Source organism: Microtus oregoni, unplaced genomic scaffold, assembly GCF_018167655.1.
Source record: "Microtus oregoni isolate MIOR12 unplaced genomic scaffold, Mior012 000048F_ref0000485, whole genome shotgun sequence".
NCBI lineage: Eukaryota > Metazoa > Chordata > Mammalia > Rodentia > Cricetidae > Microtus > Microtus oregoni.
This window is the reverse complement of record NW_024543222.1, coordinates 4,851,980-4,872,391: the sequence shown is the minus strand read 5'-3', so window position 1 is coordinate 4,872,391 and position 20,412 is coordinate 4,851,980. Positions and strand designations below refer to the sequence as shown.

The following is a 20,412-nucleotide window of genomic DNA, read 5'->3' as shown; positions in this document are numbered from 1 at the left end:
CCACTACTGTCTGGGCTGTCTGGGGAGCGGGGGAGGGGGGTGGGGGGGTGGGAGGGTCCAATGTGAAGCTCCCTTCCCGGGAGCAGCTGTTGTCCTCACCTAGACTCACCATCTCCACCTGTTGCTGCTTCCTGGTTTCACCTTGTGAGCAGCCCTAAGGCAGTAAGTGATTGCAACCATAATAAAGGGGCACTACCCCTTCTTAGGGTGGTCAGACTCTGACCATGACAGAAATGTATCTGACCTTGCCATTTTCCCTAAAACAAAACTAAAAAGGCACGGTTATAGTGGCCCCCAGCCAAGCAGTGGTGTTGGAGGCTGAAGAGGCGGCATGAGCAACTGTGGCTGAGGACACTGGGCTCCAGGGGGTGCTGTACCCAGCACTCCCCTCCCTAACTTTGCCTCCCTCTGTCACGTGGAAGAAATATCTGCCAGTGTCCAGCCCACCTAATCTATAAAGGACAGCATGACCCCAGCTTGACATTATAGCAGTATAAAAGGGTCTGCCTGGCCCAGTAATGCTTTTCACGTTTGGAGCGGTTACTGACGCTCGCTCCCTTCACAGTCGCTGGAGAATAGATGTAACTGCTGACCTGACGGGGAAATTTGAAAGACTGCGAAAGCCGTCCTTTCAGAGGTCCCCAGGACCAGTGTTATGTGACAATGCAAGGTCCTCTGCTGAGAACCCCAGAGGGAACTGGGGTGCTAGACAGATGGGCAGATTGTCCCACCTGAAGTTTCAGCACAGTGAGGCTGAACCATGCCTGACCCAGAATGGTACCTATGCCCACCTTCCAGAGACCATGGGCTAGGCCCCAGGCAAGCTTGGCAGACTCCCCAAACAGACCTTCTGTGGCTTTTACCACTGTGACACTGTCAGGCTCCCAGGGAGGTCTCCTTAGCCAGTCAAGACAGCCTCTCTCCCTGCCAGCAAGTGCCTCCCTTTGCAGGGAGACCAAGTGATGAACTCAATCCATCACCCCCAGAGCCCCCATACTGAGCAGAATTGTCTCAGAATAGGTGGAACTGGCCCTGAATACCAAATGGCTTATGCTTCCGGGAGCCTCCCCCTCCCCCAGCCTCATCTATTCCTACCTTGCTCTAGGACACCCCTGAAGCTAAGGCTTCCCTAGGTGGAGCTGTCCGTGTGCTATAAGCAAATGTCCAGCCCAGAACACACCTGAGGCTGTACTGGGCACCCTCCGGGATGTAGAATGAGGCAGCCTGAACCAAGTGGGCTGTAAAACATAGCTTTAATGCTCCAATGAGAAGAAATTCCAGCCTCCTGGAGCAAGGGGTGGGAGGGCCCCCACCCCCTTCTCCGGTTCCATTTTCTGTGTCCCCAACCCAAAGCTACAGCAGTTCACAACTAGGAACTGGCTGGCACCAGGATAGGGACCCATTTACTCCCTGTGACTGCAAAGTTGTGTGTTGAGCAAGATCCCAGCCCACACCAGGACCTGAGCCGGTTACGATCACAAGCTGGCCATGGCAGACATCGCCTTCACTGGGGTCCTGTGGCCAGGATTTCAAAGGAGAAGCCAGAGAAGCCCACACTTGCCTGCCCACCAAACATGGCCAAGCCCAGCCATGAAATCCAATCCAGCAGGAACCAGGCCTGTGGGTACCTCACACTTCCGATTCCAAGCTGGAGATTCGCCTCCAGGAGCAGGACCTCGGAAAACTTTGTGTCCCACAAGCGTCCCTACTGACCTCTTCCAGCACCCCACTGTCCCTGTAGCCTGTCCCTAGCCCCAGGGTCCTGCCTCTGTGTAATGGAGGCTCACAGGTGCCAACGAGCCAGGGACTGTGACTGGCACAGGGTAGAGGATGACGGCAGACAGCCCCACAACAGAATGGCAGGTGGGTATGGGTGTGCAGACAGACGTGCTGTCTGGGCTGCCAGGTGGCCACCCCTGCTGGTACGCTCTCCACACAGGTCTCCCGGTAGGACGGCAACCGCATCGACTGTGCCTGAACCAAGTGCCTGCAGGATGGCTGGCTCTGGGGACAGGGACAGGCACAGGCGTGACCGATGCACCTGGCAGGCAGCGGGCTGGATCGAGTGAAGGCTTCTGCTACCGAGCTAGGTAGGGAAGCATGGCGAGGACGCTGGCCCCGGGCCCAGGCCGCACGCAACAGAGCCTCCCGCCGAGCCAGCTGTTCCGGCCCGAGGAGGGGTAGGTCGTCGGGTTCCGGGGGCTCCGGGAAGAGCGGGAGGTAGGGGCGCCCGGATCGTTCAGCTCGGGGGAAGGAGCTGTAGTGGCAGTGTGCGGGCAACAGGGGGCGCTCCGGGAGCGCGCGCCGCTCGGAGGCCGAGAGGTGCTGCCCAGGGTGCCCGACCCGCACGGGCCACCGCGCATCCCAAGCGTGCCTGCAGGGTGCTCGGGACACTTCAGGCAGAGGCGGCCCGCACGTAGCGGGGCAGCCGGGAGTCTGCGGGGCCCTGCGCACTAGCGGTGTGTGGCCCCCACCGGGAGGCCCCCAGCCACTGGGACTCCGTTGTCCCGGAGGACCCGGGGTGGATGACCGTGGGCCCGAGCTGGTGGGAGCAAGTGCTCGGCGGTTGCTGCCCCAGTTTTCTATAGTGCGTGTGGCGCGGTCCAGGGAGCTGCTCATATCCGCGGTGTTCACCATGTCTCGAGCCGCCTGCAACATCTTCAACACACTGGCCTGGGCCGAGCCTGCTGTGAGGTCCGGGCTGGGTGGCCGTGCAGGGCTGGGGAGGTTCTGTACCCCGTTGAAGCAGCTGTAGATGCCCTACAATCGAGGAGAGATAGGCCATGAGCTGAGCCTTCTTCGCAGAGACCAGCCACCACTGACCCCCACCATGTTCTCAGAAACATCTTTTAAACCCCTCTACTGTGTGCTCCGGGTGTGTCAGGCAATGTGCTATTCGGCAGATGGATGAAGTATCAGGTTTATTCGTTCTCTCCACACTTTCTAGCAAGTGGCACGGAGGTCTCAAAGCCCCACCTTGCTGGCAATCCCGCCTCTTGCCAAGATCTCAGTTTGACATCTGTAAATGGGTCCGCAGCCAGCTGGGTTGTTGTCTCTAACACCGAGGCGTGTGTAGGAAGAGGCAGGCACCTACCCTGCTGAAAGCCAGCAAGAAGTCCAGCTGGGGTGAGCTGGGCACTGAGTGGCGAAGTTTCCAGTAGACAAGATGCTCCCAGGCAAAGACCAGCAGAGCCAGCCCCATGGCCACTAACAGCATGTAGAAGACGCCCGCCATGTTGTCGATGTCCAGCTTGCTGCTCATCACCTCATTCTTCTCGTTCTGGCAGATCCCCGAGAGCCACACGGTCTCCAGCTTCTGCGTCTCTCCTGGCAGAGGGGACACACAAGACTCAGGACCGCCACAAGCCCACCAACACTCTCCCTGTGCCCGGATAGAGGACGGTTCTACATCCTTGTTTCACAGTGGGGACCAGTGCAGCAGAGGCAGAACAGGAGCAGCCAGTAAAACAAGAAGAAAAGGCAGAGGGAAGCTAGTTGCAGAATCAATGCCAGTCTTGTGCCCTTTACCCGCCCGCTTCTATCTGCTCCGTAAAGTCTTGTTTTTGTTGTTTTGTTTTGTTTTGAGGCAGGGTTTCATGTAGCTCAGGCAGGCCCTGAACTTGATAGTAGGCAAGCAAGATCTTGAACTACTGATCCTCCTGCCTCCATCTCCCAAGTGCTGGGATTGCAGGCTGACACCACCATGCCTGCCAGTAAAGGCTTGCCAATTGGTTAAATTTTAGCATTCATTCATTCATCCATCCATTCATTTATTCACCATATGCTCTCTACCGCTGACATGCCAAGCTCGTGCTGAGCCCCTGGGTGACTGCAAGCACTCTTGTTTGCTCTCATTATTACACAGAATTTATGGTATTGACAGCGTTTTGAGTTCAACATTATGGGGGATTGTTGAGATTTATTTTTAATTATGTATTAATTAAATTTAGTCAATTTATTTCTAATTAAAAATAATAAATGTAATAAACAATAGATTTATTAACAATTTAATATTGTATATTTATGTCTATGCATAGGTGCTATTTGAGTGCAGGTGCTCATGAAGGCCAGAGGCATCCAGTCCCCATGGAGCTGGAATTACAGTCAGTTATGAGCCACCTGATGCGGGTGTTAAGAACCAGACTCAGGCTCTCTGCACGAGCAGTGCATACTCTTAGCCACTAAGCTATCTCTGCAGCCCCAAGGCATGGAGTGTGCTTTGTTTTATTTTGAGACAAGCTCTTGATTTATAGTCCAGGCTGGCCTCAAACTCATGATCTCTCTACCTGGGTCCTTTGAGTGCTACAATTACAGATGTCCACACTCCCATACCAAACTCAGACAACATTTTATCTGCTAAGCCTGGAACTGTAAACTCAGAGCTTTCTCCAGGTTTAGAGCAGGCCAGGCTGGCCACTCCAACTAGTGAGCCCTGCTGCCAAGGCTAGTCTGCTTCTAGGTTGGTAGTAGGCAGAAATTTGGTCCCACCACAGGTAATCTCAAGATGAGAGAAGAGAAGTATTCATCCAGGAAAACCAGAAGGTGCCTGGGGCAACTCAGTCACTCAGAACCCCCACCAAGTAACTCTCTTGCCTTTCTTGCCCTTTGGGGAACCCCCAGCTCTGATCCTTGCTCCCTCTTAACAAGTCATCCCTTCCTGAGGGCTCATATACTTGCACCCCAACTGCCCCATCCACACCCCCAGAAGCCTTCCCCTTGAGACTCTGTACACACAGAAATGATGATGGAGATGCGGATAACCACAGGCTCTGTGGTCCACCCTGCTCCCTTCCTGGACCCTAAAAGCGATGGTACTCACCGTCCCCCAGGAATTGCAGGAGTGCCAGGTCTATGGACCGCTTCCAGTGGGAGTCTTTCTGCATGGCAATGCCATAGCCAGTGGTGGCAAAGACCTTGCCAGATCCAATGGTGACCAGCTTGCAGCCTTCATCCTTGCCCGCCATGTAGTTAAGGACAGCAGCATCGTAGATGAAGGCGTCCAGCTTCCTGGAGACAGGCTGAGCCCTCAGGGCCAGGGACCCATATGGGGAAAGACCTGGACAAGGAGCCTACCCCTTCCTCACTCCTCAGAGAGGACAGTGAATGCTCTGCTCTAGAATATAAGTCCCTCTGCTCATCCCTTTGTGCCCTCAAGAGCCTGCAACTTTATAATCACCTCAAACTAGGGTCCACCCTTTACTTGTATTTCTGGCCCATATGGTAAATACCTATTTTCATTTTCCACTCCACTCTGCCTCAAGACCCCCTCTTCCCTCCTCAGGAGCCCCACAAGGCATGCCAGCTCCACTGTCCCCAGCTTAGGTCTCTAAGGAAGGGACACCTAAGGGTGCTTAGACATGGAGCTAGAGGCAGAGGAGGGCATAGGACTGGGGACCCACCCCATCTTCAGGCTTGTGAGAGCGTCCTCCACCGAGCGCTGGTTGAACTTGACCATGTGGGTGTGCATGTCACGGTAGTTGCTCCGAATGTTCCTCTCTGTGCTGCCGTTGGGCACCGTGCCAAAACGGAAGGGCGGGTATTGATCTTGAGGCCGCTGAAACTATAGGCAGAAAGCAAGCCACTCCCACCCTCTTCATCTAGCCTTCTGGGTAGCAGAGTCCCAGTCCCCAAGTCTGATTTTCACAGCCCAGGCCTCCCCTGTCTTTTACAAATGGAAACACAGAAGCCTGAGTCAGGGGAGACTCAGCCAAGGCCGCTCAGGCTGTGGACCTGAACAGTCATGGTTCCTTCTCCTCAGGCCCCCAAATTCTTCCCGCTTCAGCCTTAGTTCCAATTCCCCAGACTGTCCTGTGTCTGCCCATCCAAGGTCTATCCCCACCCTTGGTGTGTCCCCACCCTCCACCTGGCTGTGGCCCAGGAACCTTCTTGTCACTCAGGCCCGACACAGTGTCGATGTATTGCTCCTGGATCATGAAGGCTGCCAGATTGGCTGTGTAGCTGGCGAGGAAGATGACGGCAAAGAAAGCCCACACCAGGACCATGATCTTGCTGGTGGTACCCCGGGGGTTCTCGATGGGAACAGAGTTGTTGAAGACCAGTGCCCACAGCAACCACACGGACTTGCCGATGGTGAAAGATGGTCCTCCAGATTCTGGGGGTGAGAGGTGAGCACTGGGACCTCCCTGACCCACTGAAAGGGCGCATAGCCTGGTGGGAGCCTCTTCCCTGGAGGTTCCACCCTGCCCCTCCACCCGGGCCCATGGAGTAGCTTACTCTTGCCCTTGGTGAGGTTCTGGTTGTAGCTGACTGGGCTGAAGTACTCAAACATGAAGACGGTGATGGCGACCACCGTGAGACACATTACAAACATCATCACCCACACGGCAGGGCTGTAGGGCTCTGGGGACAAGGTAAGTGGCTCAGAGATCTCGGCCCCACCGCCTCCCGACAGCACTAGGCAGCAACAACCAGTGACATGTGCAAAGAGGGGCTGCTGTAGGCCAGCGGAGTCCATTACTGAGGAGGGTTTGGAACTCTAGGCCTGGAATATGAGGCCCTGAGAGCAAGTCTTATCCCACATCCCATTGACGTGGGCACTAAAACCCAAGCCCTTCAGAGTTTGTCTCCTGGATTAAGATAAGAGCACTTTCTCCTTTGCTGGGAAAGCAATCCTAGGATGTGGGGGTGGGTCTCTTCTCTGACACTCACACACTCAGAGAGAGAGAGAGAGTGTGTGTGTGTGTGTGTGTGTGTGTGTGTGTGTTTCACCCTGACTGGCCTGGAACTCACACACACCCTCCTGACTCTGCCTCCCAAATGCTGGATTTAAAGGCGTGAGCCGACACCTTCAGCTCTGTGACTTTCTTAAAGCCGCCCAGCTGGGATCTCATGCCAGCAAAGCCAGCTCTCAGCCCTTCCTCTGTCCTCACAGCTCTCACGCTACAAGCCTGCCTGACCTCCCACTGGGCACTCTGGAAAAGGGAAGGAACTTAGTTGTTTGTTGTAACCCTGTAACCTGGCTGGGGGCCTGGCACAATGGGGCTGACCCCTCAAATTTAGAGTTCCCAATGGATTAAGAAAACCATTAGCGTCTATCTCATACTCCCCACATGCTTCATCCTTGGCCCATGGCCTATTCCAACAGCACAGCCTGTAGCCAGCCTGCCAATCCGTCTTTGCATCCTTCCCTGTGGCTCCGTTAGCCTGCCGGGTTCTTTTCACCCTGACCTGGCTCAGAGCCCACTGACATTAGCATCGTTCCTTCTATTTCCCCTTCACTAGCCTCCTGCAACCCTCTAAGACTCTCGAGGGTAACATGCTTGGCTTTGAGGGTCCATCCCAAACTTCACCTTTCCATTTAACCCCACCCCCACCCCTGGATCCATGTGCCCAGAGCCTTCACTGGCCACCCAAAGCTCACCCAGGAAAGCCGAAGGGGAGACAGTGCCATTGCTTCTAGCCACCATCACGCTGATGCCCGTCTCCACGAAAGGCACAGAGAAATCGATAATCTCAGAGCGCTCCTCATTGATGGTGAGCGAGCCAATGGCCATGTCTGCCCGCTTGTAGTACACCTAGGGGACAGGAGGGGATTGAAGGGGTTCCCCAGGGACTTCAGCATCCTCCCCAGTTCTTATCCAGGAAGTGTATTCAGCAGCCACCAGTGGAAACCGGCTACTCCCTCCCTGGGTCCTCAGAGCTCAGTTCCCAAGACTTCACTGCAGAGCTGACAGCCAGTTGCACAACCACATGGCTAAGGGAAACGTGAAATCTCGCAGCAAGAAGGGTGGCCCCAAGCCGGGTAATGGTGGCACACGCCTTTAATCCTAGCACTCGGGAGGCAGAGGCAGGCAGATCTCTGTGAGTTCAAGACCAGCCTGGTCTACAAGAACTAGTTCCAGGACAGGCTCCAAAGCAACAGAGAAACCCTGTCTCGAAAAACCAAAAAAAAAAAAAAAAAAAAAAAAGAAGGGTGGCCCCAGCTGACCCTGATTGAACCTGAGGTTAACGTACCTCCCCGATCATGCCATTCCACACGCCGCGTACCCTCTTGCCATGCTTGCCATTGGTCACCAGGTACAGGTCATAGGAGAACTTGACTACCTTGGCCAGCTTTTTGAGGATGTCGATGCAGAAGCCCTTGCAACAGAGCTTGGTGTAGGGAGTTATATCCCCACTGCTGCAGCCACCACCATAAGTCAGAACCCAGCACAGCTCTCAGCCCCAGCTGTTCCTCCCAGCCTGGCATATGGACCCCGCCCCCTACCCAAGCACAAGACACACAGCAGCTGACCCACCCGTGGCAGCCCCCAGCTCACACCGGACCTGAAAGTGTGGTTGCTCTGTCTACGGCAGGGCACAGTATTGGGTACACAGCCACCTGTGCCAGGGTCAGGGCTCTCCACAATGACAAAGGGACGTTCTTCCAGGGTGGCCACCGTCAGGTGCCGGCTGTCCACCACGGGCTGCAGAGATGTGCTGTAGCGAGGCCATACTGGGTACTTCATGTACAGGACTCCGTGATCCCAGCGGCCCACCTGCAGAGGACAACCCGCCTCAGCCAGAACCCGCGGTACTGCTCCCCATCCCTACTCTCCAGACAGGGCTTCTGCAGACCGCCTGCCAAAGCCACCAACCCTAGAAATACCCAGGGAAGACAGATTGGGGAGGCTTGGGCAGAGGCAGTGGAAGATAGACAGACAGACAGGCCAAGGGCTGAACATATGCACAGGGCAGGCTCCCCAAAGCCTCCTCGGGGTCCTGTGATCTCCAAGGTTGTCACCACATCATTGCTGACACAAAACACCTTCCTAAAGCTCAGGCTGTCTTCCGATGCTCACTTACCCATGACCTCAGCACAAAGCCTTCAGCCATATTCATGTCCAACATTCCCCCATTGTTCTTAAGCCCCCCCCCCCACACCATCCGCCGCATCATTTAACAGCCTTTTGTCTACACTAGGTTAGCACCCTGTCCTACTGGGCTCTGCTCAGTGCTCTACAGACCAACTTAGACATCCCGACTTTAGCAATGGCTTTTGTACTTTCTTCCTTTGAAAGCAAAACAAATTGTCTTCCTCTCTACTCACCGTCTTGGGTTGTTTTTGTTTTGTTTTGTCAGAGGGCAAAACAAGTTCTCACCATGTAGCCCTGCTGGCCTGTAACTTGCTATGTAAATCACTGGGCTTGGATTTGAAGCAATCCTCCTGCCTCTGCCCCTTGAGTACTAGGATTACAGGCATGAATAATCACCCCGTGCCTGGTGCTGTTTTGCATGCATTTGTACTCAAGCACGGATCTTTCCTTATTCCAATTATTTACGTGTCCAGCTGGCCAGCTCAGACATAGGTCACCCCTCTAGGGCCAGTACTATGCAGCCGAAATGCTTAAGTTCAGCAGTACAAGGAAAGCAGGGTGTTCTGGGAGCCCGTGGGTTGGTGGGGAGGGGTGTCCTAAAGCATCTGGGAGGCCTCAAAGGTTTTCTAGTGAAGGAAGTTTCGGCTGAGCCATGAACAGGGGGACTCGGCTCAGCTGTGGGGGAAATAACAGGAAACAGAGAGCCCTGGGCTCACCCCCATCTCACCATCTCCCAGAGGCGGTGCCGGTTGAGGGCGATCACAACCATGGTGGGCTGGACCAGGTACCCACCAGGGCTGAAGGAGAAGTCTCGGCCCTCCCAGGTGACATTCAGTAGGTGCCTAGGGAGGTGAGGCAAAGAGGGGTCAGGATGTGCCCAGGACACCCCATACTACCACCATCAAAGGACACTCATGCGTGTGCTTATTATCTTAAGTCTCCCTGTGTTGACCCCATGGACCGTTCCAAACCCACTGCTTCTTTAGATAAGGATGCTAAGACCCAGAGTCCTAAAGTAACTTGACCCTAGCATATGCTAGTGGGAGATGGAGATAGAAGGAGAGAGAACAGGAGCCCAAGCTCGCTGCCATTTAACTCCCCTGAAATGCCCCACATGACGGATAGGTACTTACCTATAGAAGGCCTGCCTAGCAGAACTGACAGGTCCGGGGTGGCTTCGGCAGTCTCCAGCCGGAGCAGGCAGGGTGCCGTACTGGCGTCGGTAACTGTGGGCACCGAGGGCCAAGATGGCCACACCGTCGCGGACCTTCTGGCGCAGGCTCAGGCGCCAGCTCTCAGTGACCACACTGATGAGGCCCACCGGAAAGGCTGCCGGGGGCGCGTCGGTGCTCCCCAACGCCAGGTTTGGCACCAGCCACACGTGGCCGGGTCCCACCAGGCCAGCCTGTGCAGCCTCAGCGAAGAGCACCTCGGCCTCCTCGCGGGAGCAGTAGGCCACCAGCACGGGAGCGTCGACCTGGCGCAGCAGGCGCTGAGTGCGCGCTCGGGGCCCGCCCGGGCCCAGCTCCAGGGTGAGCACGTCCAGCAGCCGCCAGCTCAGATAGCTGGCGTCGGCAACGGCGCGCACGCCCTCGAGGAAGAGCGCGTGGCCCGGGTGCAGGCTGGTGATGACCGCGAATGCGCTCCAGTCGTATTCCTCCAGCACCTTGAACAGCACCTGCAGCTGCTGCTCCAGGGACACGCCCAGCTGCAGGAAGGCGGAGCCAGGCTCCTGGGGACGGGGTGTGGCGGGCCTGAGTGGGGGGCGGGGCGGAATGAGCCTCGCCCTGCGCCCCTGCCCCCACCTTTCCCTGCTCCTGAAACCCTGGAGTCAGGGTTGGGGAGGGCTCAGTGTCCCGGGGAACTCTAGCCCTGTGGCCCACTGGATTTACTGGGGAATGTTACAAACTAAAATTCCCGCCCCCGAACCTGACCCTCCTGGACCACCGACCAGAAGCCTCAGCACCATCAGTGAACTTATTAGAAACCCAGAAGCCCTGGCTGCACCCCGAGACCTACGGCATCCAACAGAATTTCAGGGTGATGCCTGGAATCTGCCTATGAGCAAGCTCTTCCGGGTTCCACCTGAGACTGTGAGTTTAGGAAGCATTGCCCAGACCAATCTGAATCTTGGAATTACAAGCGAACTCTCCAAGTACCGTGAGAGCTGAGAAATAAAGTCCTGGAAGCTGTTGCCCGGCCCAGAGATAGATAACAGGAAGCACCACCCAGCCTAGAGTCTCGGGAGCAACAAAGTTACCCCTTCACATCACTTCTACACCCCAAAGTCCACAGGCACTGCCAGCTTCAGTGACCCGGTTCTCCCAGGTCTCCTTGGGGCCAATACAGCTACTCCCAAGACGCCTCCTCATTGTCTTTATTCCGATCTTATTTTTTTTTTAAAGGGAACTATAAACCGGGTGGTGGTGCTGTACGCTTTTAATCCCAGCACTTGGGAAGCAGAGGCAGGCAGATCTCTGTGAGTTCTAGGCCAGCCTGGTCTACAGAGAGAGTTCCAGCACAGCCAGGGCCGTTATATAGAGAAACCCTGTCACGAAAAACAAAAACAAATCAAAACAAAAAAGGTGGGGCAGGGGAGAACTATAGGCCCCAAACTCAGTTTCTTCAATAGCCACATTTTAACTAAAAGAGAAACAAGCTGTGGTGGCCCATGCCTGTAACCACAGCACTTGGGAGGTAGGAGGGCCACAAGTTCAAGACCAACCTGATGTACAGTAAGTTCCAAACTGTAGCCCAGGATACAGGTGGCATCCTATCTCAAAGAGAGACCGTGCAAAGGTGGAGACTTTGAAGCCATCAGCCACCATGTGTGAACCTCATTTGGCTTCCGATCCAAGCAAACAGACTTAAAGATAAACATGTATGACATTTATGAGGCGGTGGGGAAGTGTGGCCACTGGCTGGATATTTGAGGAGGCTGAGGAACTTTTATTATTTATTTTAGATGTGAGAATGTATGGTGGTTTTACTTTTCTTAAGCTCCCGTCTGCTGGAGGTACACACTGAAATATTTATGGGTGGGATAAGAAGCTGTCTGGAACTTTGTGTCCATTTACCACAGTGGAGGAAGCGATGGGCAGGGAGGAAAGTAGGGAGGGAGGGGGCCAAGGTGGACGGAAGGTAGGTGATGTGTCTTTATTCTCTTTCTGTTTATTCTCAGACCTCTCTGTGATGAAGAAGCAACGAAGGAGAAGCAAACCAAGCCAGTGCTCTCCCTCATTGCCTTCCTTGGCTGACCCTCACTTAGAATACAGCCAAATGCTTCCCAAGTGGCGAGTCCCGTCTCCTTCTCCAGGCTTCTCTCTGTCAACAAAGGCTCCCCGCCAGATCCTTATATCCCTCCCAATTCCCGCTTCGCCTCTGGCCTCAGAGCAGACATCACTTGCTGAAACCTGACCATCACCCTATCCAAACAGGCCCCATAAGACCCCATCCCTGGTGGCGTCTGTCTGTCCTTCAAAATGCCTCTGTCACTTGGAATTGTGTATGTGCTTGGGACTTTCTCCCCAGGGGACCAAGTGTGCCTGTCTCTCCCATGCCTGGAACAGTCATCTGGCCCTGTCATGCTACACCCTACATATGAATTCTCAGTGTCCAAAGGGCCTAGGACCTGACCAATGAATGGAGAAGCAGAGTAGGTAGCCAGGCCACCACAGCTGGAAGGCTGTCTGCCCACCTCATCCAGACAAATACGACAGCAGCTCAGAGCCCTGGTACTCTGGAGTGAGGGAACACACACACACACACACACACACACACACACACACACACACGCTTCCATGATATCTTCAGTCCCATCCAGTCCCAGCTTCTGAAGACCTAAGCTGCTCCCTAGTCCAAACTCAGCCCTGGACCCTAGCTCCATCCTAGCCCTGGGCTCAAGGAGGAAGGGACAAGAATTTAGACAGGCACCTTGGGGCTGAGGACCACAGCAGAGCCGCCACTGATGCTGAGGATGGGCACGTGGGTCTGGGAGGAGATGAAGTCCAGGAGCTGGGCCACTGCCTCGGTGTCCACATTGTCCTCGAAGACGATGCCGTGGACACGGGCAGCACCCAGAAGCCCGCAGATCTGGGTAAGGATGCTGCTGGGGTTGGTGTTGTTGACGCCAACTGTGAGTGGCTGGATCGCCAGAGGCAGGTCCAGGAAGTTCTGGGGGGTGAGACGAGTAGGGACCTGGGCCTGCAGTGGCCCGGAGCTGCCAAACACCACCGCCACCGTCACTGCCTGCTCTCTCTGTCCTGGGCCCGGCCCGGCCCAGGCACCAAGGAGTGAAGTGAGCAGCAGGGCCGGCCCTAGGGCCCCACCCATGTCCACTGGAGGGTCCTGCAGAGAAACCAGGGCAGGCACAGAAAAAGGTAGATAGACAGACAGGATGTAAGGACCAGAGAACACACGGCCAGAGGACAGAGAAGAGAGAACCTCCCGCCATGGGGAGACACATACAGACAGACAGACACAGAGAAAAAGACAGGTTAGCTGAGCATCCCCAGGGCACCTTGGAGAAGCAGAAGCCATGACAAGGTTTGTCACCCTTATTTATAAATAGCTAGAAAGGTCGCATTCCCCAAACCCAGTTACCTGGGTTCCGCTCTAGCAAAGACGCTGGAACGTTAGTGTTCAAGAGCCCCGAGCTGAGGTGGACAGAGCTGAACTCAAATCAGGAACGCCACTCACAGCGGTGTGAGCTTTAAAACAAACAGAAAAGCTTTATTACGAACTTATGTGAAGCTGTATGTGTTTGTGTAGGGGTCTGTACGTGTGTGTGGGTGCCGGTGGAGTCAGAGCCCCCGGAGCTGTAGTTCCAGGTCGTTGTGAGCTGCCAGGTGTGTGTGCTAGGAATAAAACTACAGTCTTCTGCAGCCACTGAGCCGTCTCTCCGGCCTCAGCTGGGCTGCCTTTGAGACGTCACTCAGCCTTTCTGAACTTGCAGAATAAGAGATCCAGCTAGTCACCGCCATCAGCAAATCTTACCCTGTTGGCAACAGCGCCTCTGTCAGATGAAGCAAAGGTAGTTTCGAGCATTGCCCTGGCCCAGTCCATGCTACAGACGAACTGAATCTGGCATCTATCCCTCATCAGAACAAATACGATGGCCCCTCCGCTTTGCTGCAGAGCCAGCCTCTGGCCCTCTGCCTTTGCCTGGCAGATCCACTCCTCCAGAGCTTGGATGTCATTGTCACCTTCCCCTCTGCGAGCTCACTTAGGACGCCCCCTAAGCAGGGCGGTCAAGGCCAACTTGCTTGGTTCAACCTACATCTGCTTTCACATCCCGCCGCTGGTGTGTAGAATCTTTTAAACATCTAACCTAAGGGCCCACGTCTGTCTGCTACAGAGATTCATTCTGGATCAAGACCAAGAGCCAGAGCCAGACGGTGGTGGCACGTGCCTTTAATCCCAGCACTCGGGAGGCAGAGGCAGGTGGATCTCTGTAAGTTCAAGGCCAGTCTGGTCTACAAGAGCTAGTTCCAGGACAGGCTCCAAAGCTACAGAGGCTGGAGCTAGGGAACTCACAAGGTAGCCCTGGCTCCTTCCAAACCTTTTCTGTGCTTTGCAGGCCACTAAACCTCTCTCTTCCTTTTGTTCCAAGTCTGATTTCTTACGTGACACCCCTTTTATGTGACCCCCCACTAGGGTTTCCTCCAGAGTCTCCAGGTCTCTCTAAGGACATGGGGCAGTGAAATGCAAGGGTCACCAGGGAGTGTGCAGGGAACTTCTTGTCTCTAGCTTCGATGGAGACCACAAAAATGAACTTCAGTTACAAAGTGTGACTTGGGACACATGTGCACAAATCACCTTTCGTGAACGAGTTGCTGCATGGTGAGATGCTAATCCAGGAGACATGGTCCCTGCCCTCTAGAAGATGCTAAAACGGCAGGGTGCGATAGGCGCCTCCCATCTCCTCTGTCTAAGCTTGCTTCTCTTTCCATCAGACCATGGCATCCCTACTCCCCTCCCATCATCCCTTCTTTCAGCTAAGGATCCAGCACTTGCTCCCTTAGGAGTAAGAGACTGATAACAATTACAGTGTTATCATTGGCAAACAGGATCAAGTTTAACAGGTCGGGGCTTTAAAGTGCCAGGCAGTAGAAGTTCAGGGTTGGTGGCCGAGGAAGGAACGCTGCAGATTCACTAGAACCCGGGAGATCTCCCCCTGCCTGTGAGTGGCAGCTAGGAGGCATGACTGAGTGTGGGAGGGGCTCCTGAGTCACGTCACATCGTGGGACGTGGACTACATCGTTTCGAAGCATGGCAGCAAAGGGCACGGTCATATGCTCCCTGCTCTTTTGAAAGTCTGTGCGCCCATCCTATTCTTTTAGGTTCCTCCCAGTGGGGAGCCACAAGCAGCTGCATCTCTGTCTCCCTGTCATGGGCTCTCTTGAGCCGTGCTGAGCAAAGCGGTAGTCCCAGGCACACACAGCTTGAAATGCTTCTCGCTGAAGTGAGGTGTGCTGTCAGCACTAAGGCACACTGGATATTGGAGATGGTGTGAAGAAGTATGCAAGCTGCCTCAACAATATTCTTTATTATGTGTTTGTTCGTGTGTGTGTCTGTGTGTGTGTCTGTGTGTGTGTGATGTTCAAATGTGTGTAGGTCTACATGCACATGTGGATGCCTGAGGCATCAGAAGTCTGCCTGGCTTACTCCCCACCGTATTCATTAAGGCAGAATCTTTCCTTTGAACCCAGAACACTAGAATTACAGGTAAGCTACAGTGTCCACCCAGCGTTTACATGAACTCTGGGGATGTGAACTGTGGTCCTCGTGTTTATATGGAAAATTCTTTATCCGCTGAGCCAGCTTCCCAGGTCTCCTCATTGATATTTTTATATTCACTACATGTTAAAATGATATTTTGGATATATTGAGTTAAACTATACTTATGAAGCTAGGCATAGTGGTACACACCTTTAATTCCAGCATTTGGCAGGCAGAGATAGGAGAATCTCTGAATTAGGAGCCCACCTGGCCTATGGAGTGTGTTCCAGGACAGAGCTGCACAGAGAAGCTGTCTCGAAAAACCAGTAACTAAGTAACTAAATAAATAAACCATACTATTAAATTTTCATTTGCTTCTCTTTTTTTCATATTAACCTGTAGTTTTATCCAGGTTTGATTTTTAACAAATGTGTCAGGGAAAGAGCCTACAGCAAAGGGTAAAGTCCTCAGGGGCAAGGCCCTCCCCTCCCAGATGCCCGAGGAGGGGTCTTGCCCCCATCTCCTCTTCTCAACACCCTAAAGGGGCTTGAGAATAGATAGACACAGGCTAGGAAGGGGGCTGGTCCTCAGTCTGTAGACGTGGTGCTTGGGGGTGAAAGACCATGGACAACAAGTTGTAAGAACGGGGGCAACAGATCAGGGGTAAGTGGGATAAAGTGCACAAGACATTTGCCAGAATCCACACCTTTCAGATTCCAGATTGATTAAAAAGAAAAAAAAAAGCGGGGGAGGAGGAACCTAATCCACAAGCAGTACCTAACTCCCTTCCCCCACCAGGACTATGAAGGAAAAGACAGGTAACTTCACCAAGGCCATGGCTCCCTCATGCCTGGCCAAGGGAGCAGTTTGAAGGGGTGAGGAAAACCAAAATAAAATGTCAGATAAATTACCTAGGAGTCCAGCCAAGGGCCCAGCCAGAGCAGAGCCCAGCTGGGCGAGGGGCTCGCATAGGCTCAAGGATCACTGCTGCTGCCACCACCAGTTATTTTATTTCCCCTTTTATTTGACTATTTATTTGTTTATTTTGAGGCAGGATTTCACTATGTAGCCCCTGCTGGCCTAGAATTCACAGAGCTCTGCCTGCCTCTTCATCCCCAGTGCTGAGATGAAAGTCATGTGCCCATTACACACAGCACTTGCCTCTTTTATTATTGATGCTAGTAGAAATTTTTTGCTGAGACAAGGTTTCTCTGTCCTGGAACTAGCTCTTTTGACCAGGCTGGCCTCGAACTCACAGAGATCCGCCTGCCTCTGCCTCCTGAGTGCTAGGATTAAAGGATGAGCCACCACCACCCAGCTGGTACTGGAAATTTTAAAACCACACTTGTGGCTCCTGTTTTGTTTTCTCCAGAACAATGTGAATCTGGGGGAAGGGCCCAGGTGCTCTCCCGACTCTGAAGGGGGATGTCCCAGCTTTCCACCAGTGTGAAAACAACCTTCTGGATTCAGAGTGGGGGTGGGGGACATGAAGGCCGATTGTAAGAGCTGTAAGGCCAGAATCCGGCAGGTCTCTGAGCTGACAAAGCAATGTGACAGGGCATCTCCTCACAAGATGCATCCCATTCCAAGTCACTGGCCTCTAGCCTCTCCTCCCCATCAGCTTCCTGTCCTCCTAGCTGCTGGAACTTTCGTCTGGTTCCTGTGACAGGTGTCAAGCAGGGCAGCTTCTCTCTGGTGCTCACAAATGAATTCCCAATGTCCAACAAGCTAACCCAAACCCACTGTCTTCCCCTGCTTGGATTCTCAACACTGCTAGACGATGGTGGTCTGTCTTTCTCCCCAGGCCTTGCTTCCTGCTGTTCCTCAGGTCAGAGAAACCTCTCCCAAACAAAATTCCATTGTCTTTCAGAGCCCAGCCTAAGACCCCCTTCTATAGGCTTCTGCCCTTAATCTTAATGCATCAGCTCTGGACCCCCAGAAAAAAGACAGGGTTTGGGTTCCGCTGCTCTTTCTGTGCAGGGTGTGGAGCTCTGAGCTGGTCCTCCTCAGATCCCCCACCATTATTAAACCTTTGTACATTTTTGATGACGCTTCTCTCTCAAAGGGACTTTAAAGTAGTGTTTGCTGAACACCTGATCCCTAAGGACAGAGGAGAGGTTAGCAATAGCCAGTCCTTTAGGTCACTCTGCACCTCTTGAAAGATTCTGTTACCCCCACATGTTCAGGGCCCTTCTCTTCTGCTTCCACCAACCCCCAGTCACACCCAGGGTCCTTGACAAGGCCGTAGGCGCGCGCGCAAACACACACACACACACACACACACACACACACACACACACGATTCTGACGACTCCCCCATTCCCAAAGCCCAGAAGCTCTGGTCCCCAAAGCTAGTGTCATCCACCTAGGCTGCTGATTCTTGCCAGTGGGGAACCCTCCCAAATCTGACCGTCTTCTACTGTGGTCTCCTTCTTTCGCTTTTGCCCCAGAACACCCCAGGCACCTGGAAAGAGACAGCCTCTCTATGTTGTCCACACTAGTGGGGACACTGAGTTCTTTCTGCCTCTTCCAATACTAACTGCCCCCTCCCGGCTGATTCCTCTCAGCCCCCGGGGGCGCCCCGCCCCCTCCCCTCGCAGGAATCTTACTCTGGGGCTGTGAAGTTCGGGGTATTTTTAGGCCGGCGATAAATAATTCATAGGGAACGTGGCATCTGGCTGCCCCTGCGGGAGGAGGGGGCGCGAGCACCGAAGGGCCACCATCACTCGCAGCTCAAGGACACTCGCGTTGCGGCGGCAGTGGCGGGTGACTCCGGGCGCGGGGACCCGCGCCACGCCTCCTGGCGGCCAAATTGAGCACCACTCACTCCTCGCCCCCAACCTGGCCACTGCCCCTTGAACTCTCTCCCCCAACCCAGCCCTAGCTCTAAGTCCTGTGCCCCCAGCCCACGGACTCAAGCTTGGTCTGGATCTCAAGCTCTTGGGCAGGGGATGGCCAGGTTAGCCTGGCAGGCCGGCCTGTGGATCAGGACCCAGCCCAGATGGCCCTCCAGAGAGAACCCCCAGGCGTTCCGTTTCCTACGGACCTGTTCCTTTTACGTTTTATTCTTAACAAGTTTAGAAACTAGCTCAGAGGCAGGAACTGGACCTGCTCCTAAAAGCCAGTGGGAACCGCATCTTCAAATATGCCGTGCCCCCTCCCCCCCCCCCCCCCCGCAAATTTTCTTGTAGCTGGGGGAATGGGGGTTGTTGATGGGGCCAGGACTAGGCCACCATCTGAAGACTGAGGGTGCTATACCAGATGTCCCATTGGGAAGGGAGGGTTGGGACACGGAGTAAGCAAATGGGGTCAGCTTCCCCAGCAGGCATTTCTGCCTCTTGCCCAACAGGACCTTTGAAGGTTCGCCAAACACGCCCTTGGGAGATTTGCAGCCTGCTAGGTGCCTTGGCCTTTGGCAGTTCTCCCCCAGCCCGCCTAGGCCAAGCACAAATCGCCTTCCAAGCTGGAGACTAAGATTTCTCCTCCCAGTCTCTCCTCCCAGCCGTCGGGGATCCTTGTATAAGCCCCAGGAGACTTCCAGCCTCCAACTGGTGCTTGCAGGGCCCAGGACACCAGGACACAGGCTCTCCCGTGGCCTTTTCTGCCCACCCTCCTTTTGGAGCCCTCAGTACCTGGGGGGCATCAGGGCGCGGGGATCAGCATTCGGGCAAATCCTATTAACCCCAGAAACCCACTGATCTCGGAGGTCAGAGGGTGGAGTGTTAGGAGCTCCCGGGGAAGGGGCAGGAGGAAAGTGGGAAGCAGAGGGCTTGGAGAACTCACCCTGGTGAGGGGTTCGGTGGATGGCAGATGCGCGCAGCAGGTGCCCAACAGGAACCAGCTCGGCAACTGCCACAGCCCCCTATCTGCCTGCGCTCCAAGCTGTGTCCTTTCCAGCTCCCCGCGTTCTGCTCGTACCCAGCCTCGGTCCTAGGTCCTGGTCCCTAACTGGTTTCTTGCCTCAGCGGCTTCCACCCGCAACAGTTGGACACGGCAATCCAGATTCCCGCGTCCGGGGACTGTCCCCAGCCTGGCCGGCCACCGCGACAGGAGAAGGAAAGGAGACTCCACGACCCTAGGGACAAACGCCTTGGACTCTCCTCCCGCCCGTGTCCTTCCCTCGCGCCCGCGGCTAGTCTGTCTATCTCCCAAACCTGTCTCTCCTCGCTGCCTCTGCGCCCGAGTCCACAACACCGGTCTGGCTCTCGAGGGTAGTGGTCCCCGGGGCCCCTGACTCCCAGAACTGGCCGGACCGGACAGTCGCGGGCGTCCCGCTTCTGTCTCCACCATCCTTGCCCGCGCGGCGCCAGAGCCCCTTAAGTTGTCTGCGAAGTTGGCGTCCCATACTTGCCAGTCCCCCCGGCCCCACTCACCCGGGGAAGGGGCGCTGAACCTACACCCAGAGCCCGTTGCCGCCTCCCGTGTGATGCTCGTCCGGCGTCAGCAGCCCCGGCGAGCTGGCACGTTGGCCGTGCGCTCGGCGGGCACCGGAGCCCGGCGCGGCGGGACCAGTGAGGTTGGCGCGGCCTGGATGCCGCCCGCCCCCGCGCCCGGCCCCCGCGGCTGGGTTGTGTCCCGGGCTGCTCAAAGGCGCGCCTCCGGCTCTCGGGGCTCACCAGCAGACTGTGATGGAGCTCGTCGCCAGTCGCCTCCGCCCCGCCCTCGCCCGCCCCAGCCGGCCACCGGGCGCCCCCCAGGCCCTTCTAGGTCCCTCCCTGCCAGCCTGTGCTCCCAGCTGTCCCCCTCTCCTCTCTCCTGCTCAGGGACCCTGTCCCCAGACCCGACGCTCAAAGGCAAGAGCAGCCTCCAGGGGACAGAGGGGGAAACACCAGCTTGCCAGAAACCCTGGGTTTGAGCCCTTAGTTCCCTAGCTGTG

The 20,412-nt window shown here is 55.2% G+C and overlaps 1 protein-coding gene across 5 annotated transcripts; it reads right to left on the bottom strand.

The window, feature by feature from the left end:
- Positions 1-1,236: 1,236 nt before the first annotated feature.
- Positions 1,237-20,120, bottom strand: Grin2c (glutamate ionotropic receptor NMDA type subunit 2C). Of its 5 annotated transcripts, none has more exons than XM_041636132.1 (14): positions 19,910-20,119; positions 13,419-13,525; positions 12,750-13,163; positions 9,950-10,548; positions 9,544-9,658; positions 8,287-8,498; positions 7,975-8,140; positions 7,382-7,535; positions 6,235-6,360; positions 5,883-6,112; positions 5,400-5,560; positions 4,820-5,007; positions 3,095-3,327; positions 1,237-2,760 (listed from the first exon to the last, which is right to left on the bottom strand). In XM_041636132.1, the coding sequence occupies exons 3-14, from the start codon at positions 13,146-13,148 to the stop codon at positions 1,630-1,632; spliced, it is 3,714 nt and encodes a 1,237-aa protein (XP_041492066.1). In that variant the 5' UTR covers positions 13,149-13,163; positions 13,419-13,525; positions 19,910-20,119; the 3' UTR covers positions 1,237-1,629. The 5 variants fall into 5 exon arrangements, with proteins under 5 accessions (XP_041492066.1, XP_041492069.1, XP_041492068.1 ...); XM_041636135.1 differs by having other exon boundaries at positions 7,975-8,137; XM_041636134.1 differs by lacking the exon at positions 19,910-20,119 and adding an exon at positions 19,691-19,884.
- Positions 20,121-20,412: the final 292 nt, after the last annotated feature.